Raw genomic sequence first — 12,061 nt, forward strand, 5'->3', positions numbered from 1 at the left:
TTCCCTTTTCAGCTAGAACATCATGATCATCTTACTTTTTTTCAAAAACCTCCCATGCATGTTCTCATTTAATCTTCACAACAGCCCCATGATGTAGATTATGGAGGATAATATTATTGCAGTAATAAAGAGGAAGAAAATGAAGCACAGAAAGGTTAACTGACTTGTCTAAAGCCACACAAAAAAATTGGTTTCGGTCTTGGAGTTGAGATTTTCTCCCTCTCTATATAGCAATTTCAAATTACATTATCCTGTTACATCCCCTGGGTTCCTATAAATTATATGCAAGTTTTAGAAAAATTTGTGACCAGCCTCTGGCACACTGTATGTATATGAAGAATAACTGAAAAAATGGTGCAGGAAGTTTCTTTTTTTATTTTTCTGTCATTTTCCTCACAAACTATCTGTGCCAGTGCTCCTAAGAGGCATTTCTATTTCAAGCCATGTGACCTAGCCCTTCTGGGCTTCAGATCTGTCATCTGTAAAATGGAAATTCAATGCTGGAAGACAGTATGAAATGAAATTAGTCTTTTTTATCAGCCAGTCAATCTTATCAGGTAGTACAAACTAGGTTTATTCTTTTGAAGTCTGGCACAAACATACAAACCTGATTGTGGATATAAATCTCTTTGTTGTAGCAATGACACAAAAAGGTATACTTTCTTTTCCTAGGCTTTAGATGCAAATATACTTGAAAAAATTGATATTTATAGAATAATGAAACCTTAGAACTCAACTATCATCTGGACCTGCCCCTTTAATTTACAGTGAGAGAAATTAGATGTAAAGAGATCTAAAGAAATGTGATTGTCTTAAATTTATAAAGTCAGTCAGTAGAAGATTCTGGTATTGATACAATCTTCTCTTCCTACAATAGTGTGTTAGTCTAGATTTCCAGTGGGCAATTCATAAACATGTTCCTTCCAGGAGCACACCCAGTTAATTCAAAGAAGAACCATATTGCACCATCTGGGATGCCTATAACTGTGTTCCCCCAAAGTGAATTTAAAATGAACTACTATAAATCTAAAACTATTTGCTGACTTCAAAAATGTGAAAAGAATGCTCCAGGATAGATTAAAAAATGAGTTGCCTACTGATTTTTATTTTCCTCTGCTTTTTATTTTCTCCAAATATTCTACATTGAACATGTGTTCCTTATGTAATCCTAAAAAAAAAAAATGTGTAGTTAAAAAGATAGATTACTTAATGCGTGGAGCAAGCCCTTGAAATAACAGAGTTAAAAGAAAATTAATACTCTAAAGCATCATTAATAGTCATAAAATACTCTAAGCATATCACAATTACTAGACTGAAATTTAAACTACTGAAAGAGAAATTTGAGATCCATGAGGCTATAGCCCATCACAAGAAAGGAGATATTTTCTCCTCTTTAAAAACATTATTTGAAACATTTCCTTTCAAAATGTAATAACTTTAGCTGTCTCTTCGGAAGGAGTTTATCTGGTATAATGTCTCTTAAATTTTTCCCCAATAAATTTTAGTAATTTGATGTTTTTAGTGTTTTTTGGAAATTGTTTATGGTAAGCATTGTAGTATTGTGTCACTATAAGCTTAAAAATAGCAAAATGCATGATTTCCATAAAAGCAGATGTTGTACAGGATGGCACCTATCATAGATGTGACTGTAAACCACATGTGTGACAGATTGCATGGCTGATGTGCCATCTGGGAAGGCAGCAAAGGTGCCCAGTGGACAGTTTTGAACTTGCAAAGAGGACATTAACGCAGAAATATTAATTCCCTTTGTCATTTCACATTATTATCTGAAAATTCTCTCATACTATTATCTGAGGTTAAATTGCTGCTAATATTGGTGTTTTTGCTGTATTTTGCACAAATAACTTACTGTACTGAAATGCATTTATAAAAGGAGGATGTGATAGGCAGAATGCTAAAAAGGTGTCCCCCACCCCAGCTACCTGCCCCAAGATTCCTGTCCCCTGGTTATCCAATCAAATATCAAAGTAATTTAGGAACTGCTGTGAAGGGACTTTGCAGATGCAATTAAGATGACTAATTAATTACCTTAAGATAGGGAGATTGTCCTGGATTATCTGGGTGGGCCCAATGTAATCACATAAGTCTTTACAAAGAGAAGAAGGCAGAAGAAGATTCTAAATGTGGAGAATTTAAGTACCATTGCTTGTGCTGAGATGCAGGGGCCCATGTAGTAGGACTGAAGAAAGGCCTCTAAAAGGTAAGGGCAGCCCCATCTGACAGCCAGCAAGGAAATGAGGACCTCGGGCCAAGCACCTGAATGAGCTTAGAAGCAGACTCTATCCCAAGCCTTCAGTAAAGAATGCATCTCTATTGACATCTTGATTTTGCCATGTGAGACCCATGTTGGACTCCTAACCCGTGGAAATATGAGCTAATACATGAGTGTTGTTTTAACACACTTTGTTTGTGGTAATTTGCTTCCACAGCAATAGGAAACTAATACGGAGGGGAGACTGTCAAAGATCAGAAAGAGTATGTCTGTTGTTACAACCAACAAAAAGCAAAATGTAGCTACAAGAGGAATCCAAACTTAACAGCAATGGAAGGAGTTTGCAATATTGGGAGTAGGAAGCTGGAGAAGAGAAAAGCAAGAAAAGGACTAAGGACTATGATCTATAATTATAATTACCTTTGGAAGGTTTGCTGTATTCTTTTTTTTTTAGAAGATGTTGGGGGTAGGAGTTTATTAATTTACTAATTTATTTATTTTTGGCTGTGTTGGGTCTTCGTTTCTGCGCGAGGGCTTTCTCTAGTTGTGGCAAGCGGGGGCCACTCTTCATTGCGGTGCGAAGGTCTCTCACTATTGCGGCCTCTCTTGTTGCGGAGCACAGGCTCCAGATGCACAGGCTCAGTAGTTGTGGCTCACGGGCCTAGTTGCTCCACGGCATGTGGGATCCTCTCAGACCAGGGCTCGAACACGTGTTCCCTGCATTAGCAGGCAGATTCTCAACCACTGCGCCACCAGGGAAGCCCCTGTAATTTTGTTTTTAAGATGAGAGAGATTCCAGCATGTTGAAAGGAAGGCAGTGGAAAGGGAGAGATAGAAGATACTGAGGGAAAAAAGAGTCAAGCTCCGAAGATGAAAGGGGATGAGTTGCAAAGAATACGTGGAGGGATGAGTCTAGGAAAGGAGAAACACATCTTCCTTTAAAAGGGAGAAGAGAAGAAAGAATGAATGCAAAACCAGGTTAATTTTTGTGTAGGGTGGCAGGAAATGCTAAGAAAGCTCTTGTCTGGAGACTTCTACTATCATCTGAAGTAGGAAATGAGGCCAGCTGCTAAGAGTTACAAGGAGCACATGTTTGATAGACTGGAGGTTTGACGTTGCTTTTGTGGACAGTGTAATACAAGATCACCCAGAGAAGCATGGGTTGATGGCTGGGCGGCACTGAAGCCCCAGGAGGCTGGAGCTCGTGAATGATTCATGGCCCCATCCATAGGGCTGGGAGACATTTTCTGTGGCTGATCAGCCACAGTAATTGGGGTGCAAGGAGCACAAGCAGTTGGCTTCCTTGCACCCAGCTAGGAGTTGGGTTTCCTGCCAGGCCAATGCAGTGGTAGAAAAGGATGGAGGATTGTGGAAATGTGGAATTGAAGTGACAGACCATAGATTCTAAACTGAGTAAGAAAGGAAGTGAAGGGCTTCACTGGTGGCGCAGTGGTTGAGAGTCTGCCTGCTAATGCAGGGGGCATGGGTTCAAACCCTGGTCTGGGAGGATCCCACATGCCGCGGAGCAACTAGGCCCATGAGCCACAACTACTGAGCTTGCGCGTCTGGAGCCTGTGCTCCGCAACAAGAGAGGCCGCAATAGTGAGAGGCCTGCACACTGCGATGAAGAGCGGCCCCCACTTGCCACAACTAGAGAAAGCCCTCGCACAGAAACGAAGACCCAACACAGCAAAAATAAATAAATTAATTAATAAACTCCTACCCGCAACATCTTCTTTAAAAAAAGAAAAAGGAAAAGAAAGGAAGTGGAGGCTGCAGGGACCTGATAAATGAGGAAGGGCAAGAGGCTGACTTTCCCTCTTAGTTCTGACTGGCTGAGGAGTCATATAAATCTTTCCCAATGAGGTTCCACACACATCAATTTACTGCAGTACCCATCTGACTGGTCTTTTTCTTTTAGAAGAAACTTTTCCATTCCCAAGTGGACTGACAGTTTTAAAGTACTATCTCCAGAGAGAGCCTAATTTTCTCATTAGTGGTTATGGTCTTGATATAATTTATGATTTTTTTCCTCTCTTCCATGAGACCTTCTTAATCTAGGCTTTCTAATGATAATTATAGCTAATATTTTAAAAACAATTATTATATTCCAGACACAGTGCAAAATGCTCTACACACGTTACATCATTTAACCACCATTAAAAAAAGCCCTCAGAAGTTTGACCTTTTATTCTGCTGATGAGAAAATTGAGACTAAAGGAGCTAAATGTATTTATCCAAGTTCTAAGTACCAGTCAATTGGAGAGCCTGAACTCAGACATTGGACTGTCTGACTCCACAGTGCATGCTCTTGCCATAAGGCCATATTGTGGGTTCAAATGATACAGAATATCAGGGAACTATATTCAAATATTCTGTGATAAACCAGAATGGAAAAGAATATGAAAAAGAATATATATATATATAACTGAGTCATTTTGCTGTACAGAAGAAATTAACACAACATTGTAAATCAACTATACTTCAATAATATTTTTTAAAAAATGATACAGAATGTTGGAGAGGGGGAAATTTTCCCCTCTACTCTTCTTGAGTTCTTGTGATTGGATTAACAATAAAATTGACACAAGACAAATTAACATGAGAAAAAGAAACAAATTTTAATTTATGCACATGGATGTCCCACAGAAATAGGATCTAAGAAGTGGCCAAAGCAGGCAGCTTTTTGTACTTTTTAGACAAAGAAACAATAAATTTGTGAGGAATTGAGAGGACAAAGAAATTTAGGTGTGGGGTGCCCATTAGTAAAGAATATAACAGGGCTTCCCTGGTGGCGCAGTGTTTAGGAGTCCGCCTGCCGATGCAGGGGACACAGGTTCGTGCCCTGGTCCGGGAGGATCCCACATGCCGCGGAGCGGCTGCTCCCGGGAGCCATGGCCGCTGAGCCTGAGCGTCCGGAGCCTGTTGCTCCACAATGGGAGAGGCCACAACAGTGAGAGGCCCGCATACCACAAAAAAAAAAAAAAAGAATATAACAGAGTTTGGGCTTGGGGTAGTAAATTAAAGATATAACAAGGTTTGTTTATATAGGCTTCTCCCTTCTCCGCACAAATTCTCTCTCTTTGGCATTAAGGGCGTCCCTTCTACCTCTAGATGCAGGCTGGTACATCCTTTCATGTGAAAGTGAAAGGGAGTGTACCTTTCACACAAAAGCTTTATTTCCTGCTTTCAGGGAGACAGGAGGATCAGAGTGTCCCTCTTGTGTTGGCTGTTTCTTAAGTAACTTTAATTCATAATAATCGATATGCTAGTGGCGCACATTTTGGGTTGGCCTACTCTGGGCCCCAACAAGGGCTAAGTTGCAGATCAATGCACATCTATTAACTGCGTAATGCATCAATGAGTGATGACAGGAAGTTGCAGGGACAAAAGATTCCTGTCCGCTCCAACAGAGATCTATTGAAAGCTCTCTGCTTTCTCTTTTCTCAGTCCTTCAGAAGTAATTAGATACTAAATGAAGAGGTTCTGTACTCATGGAAAATTAGTGGCAATTTCTGAGAAGATAATAAGTTACTTAAGCTTTTAATTGAATACTGCTTTTGCTGGTGGGAAGAAAAGTGGAAAATACAAGAGAGTATTTGATAATCTTCATCTTCCCAAAGAATGAAATCTAATTGTAGGAAATTGTTAAGGCAGCTGGTTTACGTTGTTAGGTTTGGATGGGGGAGTATGTAAAGGAGGAAGTAGTAACATTTGTAAACGAACTGATGAAAGGACATGTTAACACGTAATGCTAAGCCATCATCTAGCATCAAAATAGACAAACGTTATTAAAACAAACTGATATATAGTTGGTTTTGATTTATTTTCAATTGACTCATTTAGTCACTAGGTCCTTTATATGGAAAGTGTGGTCCCTCATGGGGAGCTTCTTAGAAATGCACACTCCCAGGCCTACGAGTCAGAACTGCACTTTAGTAGGATCCCAGTGGTTCGCATGCACACTTGAATTTCAGAAGCTCATTTTGTTTATTCACTACCAAGCACCAGCTAGTCTCAAGTTTACAAGAAATAGTGTGTCATTAACTTCTGAGGACTTTATTTCTGCTTACTCATAGACAACTGAAAAACAGCTATCTTATTTTTCAAATTCCTTGGAATTACATAATCTGACAATTTATTCACAAATAAAATGCACTTTTTCACTTCAAGATATCCTTTCATAGTAATTAATTTTCATGCAACACCTGGAGGATAGGATTTGGAATAGTAAAATTCCAAAATTCCCCCTAAAAAGGAATGAAAAATCTTGTCCAGGAAGATTTATGGAAAATGGGTAGGAATAGTTATTTGAGAGTGGCCAAATTCACTGTCAGGATTTTCAGCTGAGACCCTGTCTGATGGAGGCTGATTTGATTTCCAAACAAGTGCCAGCTCCTAAGTGAACTATCAGTCTGAGCAAGGACACCAGCCCAGTACATCAGTTTATCTATTGGAAAGAAAAATCAATGACTGCTCAAAAATCATGCACCAGCAGCATGTGGTATGTTGAATACGTTAAACTGCCTTCTGATATTTATATCAGAACCCCTTGATATTTACAAATCAAGCCGTTGATTGTTAATCCAAATTAAGACTCCAAATTCAACCAATATTAAATCTCTTACTTTACAGCCATTTCTGAGATATTGTGCATGTTTATATGTGTTGCTTGGGATTTTAGATCTTTGGATACTTCTCTGATGAAGATTCTCTGACTTCGCAAATGGATGAAGAAAATTTGGTTTTCCTCGTTTCTAGAAAACAACGAGTTGTAATTTCAGGTGATAATTTAAATTTCCCTAATAGATTAATGTGGGTTTTAATATTTTCTCAAAAATAAATATTGGGACTATAACATTTCCATTAAACCATTTTTCATCTTATTTACTTGATCAATATAACAAGAAAGGGGAGTGACAGTTTCGAATGCGATATCAGAAGAAACTTGCAGTTGAGTTGGAAATATCATTGCTCTGAAGGACACTAAGTAAGGTATGTTAGGGAGGGAAATTCCCATTTTCCTGAAGAGGTTCAGATCTTAAGTTAAAGCTCTCTACAATGTCACCTCAATAATGCATGCTTTGGTACCAAATGGATCATATTTTTAAAAATAAATATTCTTAAAATTGAATTTTCAAGTTTTCACTTATTAGAACTCTTTTCCATGTTCTCACCCTTAATTATCTTATGGAGGTTTAACCCTACACCTCTAAAACTGTAAATTTGGGCCAATCACAGAGGAGTGTTACCTCAGGTTAAGAGGTCTCCAGTTTACATATGTCATTTGTTTTAAAATTTGAAACTGGACCCCAGGAACTCATTTCCGTCTCCACTATTGACAACTTGGGTTTTCTTTCCTTTCTTCCCTACAGGGAGGGAGAAGTCCAAGGTGAGGAAAGGCAAATCCCAGAATCTGCCCCGTCCTCCAGCACTTCATAGCAAATTCTGAGATGAAGGGCATAGTCTAGGTCAAATCTGGTGTTCCTTAAAAGAAAAAAAAACAAAAAACCCACCCTTGTTTTTGACCCTTCCTTAGCCCAACCATAGACCTCACCAGAGCCTAACCTCTGGGCCCCTCCATGGGAACTATCATCAAAGAACAGAAGCAAGGGAGCTATCCCTGATTCTGTCATCACTGAGTGAAGAGTGGCCAGTGAGTAAGGGAGATATGTTGCTGCCATCCTAAATTAGAATTTTGAAAGCATCTTTATAGATAGCAGTTGGGGTCTGTAACTTGTTTATTCACTCAGCAAATAATTGTTAAGGGGCTTCCCTGGTGGCACAGTGGTTGAGAGTCTGCCTGCCAATGCAGGGGACACGGGTTCGTGCCCCGGTCCGGGAAGATCCCACATGCCGCGGAGCAGCTGGGCCCGTGAGCCATGGCCGCTGAGCCTGCATGTCCGGAGCCTGTGCTCCGCAACATGAGAGGCCACAACAGTGAGAGGCCCGCATACCGCAAAAAAAAATAATAATAATAATAATTGTTAAGGTCTACTTTGTGGGCCGAGTAACTTCCTAAGTGCTGGGGACACAGCAATGAACAATCATAAATCCCTGATGTCATGAAGTCTACATTCTAATGGGGAGAGATAGACAATAAAAAAATCAAACAAGTAAATTAAGTGCTACAGAAAAAATAATAAAGTAGGCAGGCTGTGGAGAAAAATAAAACAGGAGTGTGGGAAGAAACTGGTTTGGAGAGATTTTAAATAGGGTAGTTGAGGAAAACCTGAAGGAGATATGAGAGCAAACCACACACTTCATGCTGGAGTGGAGTGGTAGGGGGACAGTAGTAGAAGATGAGGTTAGAGAGGCAACAGTGGCATGGGCACAGATGTCCAAGGACTTGTGGACACACTAAAGACTTCTGAGTGAGACAGAAAGCTGTGAGAAGGCCGCAGAGAGGAGAGAGGCGTGGCCTGAGTTACCCTTCAAATGTTCTGGTTTCTGTGATAAAAGTGGTCTATAGTGGGGAAGGAGTTGAAGCAGACAGAATGATGGTGGCTTGGAATAAGATAATATTCTGTGCCTGTTTTTTCATTATTGACCCCTCCAAGGAGTCTTTTGGACCTTCTTTTCTAATCTCATCCCAAATCCCCTCTCAACCTCCTTCCCCCTGACCCCCAGACATTTTAATACCTCAGATATACTGTGTATCTGTCTATGTACTGTATGTATATCTGAGCTTTTGACACAGAGAGTAAAACTCATTCACACACCACCGCCACCCCCATCCCCTGCCCAAGAACCAATTTGTACCCCTTTGGGAGCAATAATTTCTCTGCTGAGAATGCATGAATTAGGGGGATAATACTGGAGTATGAGATTTGTCCACTTGCTTTTCCTCTCTAAGAGTTTACAATTATAAAAACTTGATTTAAATCATCCTGGGAAGAGGCCAAATATGTGTGGTTTTATCATTCAGCACATAGGCAAAGAAACTTTAAAGTGTTTTTTTCAAAATGAATAAAGTAAAAAAAAAAAAAAATCCTTAATAACAGTATTAAAGTAGTTTCATTCTTTTGTACTGGAAAGCCTGAGATAGTATTAGGTTTTATTCTGTGTAAATCACATGGTGATAGTTCAAAGAAAGAACTCCTGAGATGTGAAGATCTTAAAATAGAAATGATTCTAAAAGACATTTGGAAAACTCATTCTCTGAAATGTGCACATGGAGGTGGGATGGGGTATGATCTTACATTTTCTCTGGGAATTCATGCACCATGTTCAGTTGGAAAGCAATATAACGTCAGATTACTATCTTTAAGGATAATTAAAAAGCAATAGTTGCTCATTTTTTGGTTTTATTCCACTTTAATTTTTAAGTAACTAAAGCCTTTCTAGCAAAAAGTTGGTTGTTTCCTTTTTCTTTTTTTAAAATAAATCTAACAAGTGACTTTTAGGATCTTTACTGCTAGGAGTTGAAATGAGTGTTGTGCCATCGACAGGTAGTAGAAGACGGGATGTGATTAAGTGCATTGTCAAGATTCCTCAGTTGGATTTACTAATAACAGCTTCTCAGAAAGGATTGATAACAGTCTTTAATAGCCAGGTAATTTGAAAGTTTGAATTCCTTCCTCCCTCCTTTCTTCCTCTCTTTTGTCTATGCGTTATGCCTATGTATCAGATGCAGCAGAAACCATAGCCATATTTCAGTTATTCCACAAAACAAAACCAAGTATTACTAAAACCAGGAGCTTGCTGAATCCCACAGCAGTTTTTGAGATTTTGGTAACTGCATTTGGCATTGTTCCTTGGGGTGTCATATTGAACCATGTGGCATCAGCATAATTAAGGATGATCCTGGATAATTTCTCAGATAACATCATAAACACTCACAAGCCAAGTGATTTTGTCATAATACTACCAAGTAATAAAAGGTCCCAACAAGAACCTTGTACTTGAAGTTAAAAAAAAGGCTCAAATTCTAGCTCCTCTATTTTAACAGCCTAGATGTTAAGTAGGGAACTTAATGAGCCAACTTGTATCTTTTCACGTCTCTTTTTTTCATATCTGTAAAATGAAGGCAATAGGATCAGTCTCCTCTCCCTCAGAGGATTGTAGTGAATGTCAAATGAGATAATGAATGTTGGAAACATTTTAAGGCATTGCTATTATTGTCATTTCTTTCTAAATTTATGTTTTGGACTTCTATTTTCAAAATATGAGATTTTCATGGAATGTATGATGATATCTATGTCATATTTCACCATGAAAATAAATGTTTGGTGTTAAATATCAAAAAATTGGTCCAATTATTAGTTTATTTCCAAGTAGAGGCAAGTTTTATACAAATAAAATATATTTAAAATAATCATCACATGATTAAAATTTCAACAATAATTTTCAGCCTTTCAGTGATTTCCATCATAGGCAGCCAGATAGTGTCAGAGATGGTGGCCTGCACCCAGAGGTACAGCAGGAGATTCTGAGCACAGGAGTGAAGACTGGCTTTGCCTCCACACCACCAGCTGTGCATGTTACTTTTTATCTCCAGGCCCCAGTTCCTCCTCATCCAAACCAGAGAATATCCCTCCCTAGGTAGTTGTGCTGTTGACATGAGTTAATCAACATAAAACACTTAACATCATTGTAAGCACTTAGTAAATGTTGGCAGTTACAATTATGAACAAATAATGTGAAAATAAAAGTGGATTTGCCTCATTGAAGTGTGAAAGCCTTCCTTGATCACTCTTTTCTCGATGCATTAATTCCCTTCTCATTTTTTACCTTTATTTCCTCAAAAATAGAACTAACATGGTATCTAAAGAAAAACAGTGAGGAGGAAAATTATGATCTTCATAATGAAATAGTTCAGGATTATGTGAAATAAGTGAGAGGGCATTATCATATTTCCAGATATGTCTCTCTCTCTCTCTCTCTCTTTCTCTCCCTCACACTTACACACACACTCACTCACACATGCTTATAGGCACACACATGTGTACTCACAAACATGCAGATGCTCACCATCTGTTTCTATTTAAAGATTTGGTACTCCAGGAATAAATAGTATTTTGAATGCTGCATGCCTTAAAAATAGGATGGTACATTCTGTGAGAAAAGTAATTTGGCAGGGTAGGTCACAGGAATAATTTATTAAAAGATAGCCGTTAATAATGCAAAATATCTTACACCCACAGTTTAGGCTCTATCTGAGGTAGAATAAATATATTTAAGGATTTTCATGGTGCTCGCTGGAGGGCTTGGTGATGTAGACTGTAAATGTCATTAATGAAGGTTCCTACAAAAAGGCTAGATTTAAAAACTTCAGAAGATATCTATAAGGATTATGAAAATTTTAGAGCAGATAAGAGAATCTTAAACAAGTGACTTCCACTAAAGATAGAGATAGAGAAATAGAAGAGGAATTTCTTTGAGCCCTTTATTTTTTCCATCTAGAAAAAAGTCCCGGTTGGAAAAGCATTTTTGAACTCTTCAGATGAAAGACAGTCTGTGATGACCAGAACTAACAGTTTTAGTAATCTCGATTTACTTTTTCTCCTTTTCACATGAGCCATCCTTCTGGGCAGCCATTTTCTAGACTTTCCCCAAGACCATTAGAGCATGCAAAAGAAACTAGGTCATTAATATACTTCAGACACTAACCTTTACCTTGGGAGCATTTAACATGCTTTAAGGGTATAAGAGGCTGCTCAAGTAATACATACTAGCTCTGCTTGGATAAATCTGTGATTCTCAACCAGCATAGTACTTAGGATATGATATTCATTCAATACATATTTATTGAATAAAAGAGAAAGCCCACTGGATAGAATGTTCTTAAATCTCAGTAACTTGAGAGATAACTCAAATGAAAAAATT

The 12,061-nt window shown here is 38.6% G+C and overlaps 1 protein-coding gene across 1 annotated transcript in view; it reads left to right on the forward strand.

The window, feature by feature from the left end:
* WDR64 (WD repeat domain 64) overlaps nucleotides 1–12,061 on the forward strand; it is a 155,248-nt gene that overhangs the window by 17,029 nt on the left and 126,158 nt on the right. Inside the window, exons 3-4 of the mRNA XM_007462623.1 lie at nucleotides 6,918–7,017; nucleotides 9,685–9,788. Coding sequence (XP_007462685.1) covers nucleotides 6,918–7,017; nucleotides 9,685–9,788 — 204 coding nt within the window. The remainder of the gene's footprint in view (nucleotides 1–6,917; nucleotides 7,018–9,684; nucleotides 9,789–12,061) is intronic.

This window comes from Lipotes vexillifer, unplaced genomic scaffold, assembly GCF_000442215.2.
Source record: "Lipotes vexillifer unplaced genomic scaffold, Lipotes_vexillifer_v1.1 scaffold104, whole genome shotgun sequence".
NCBI lineage: Eukaryota > Metazoa > Chordata > Mammalia > Artiodactyla > Lipotidae > Lipotes > Lipotes vexillifer.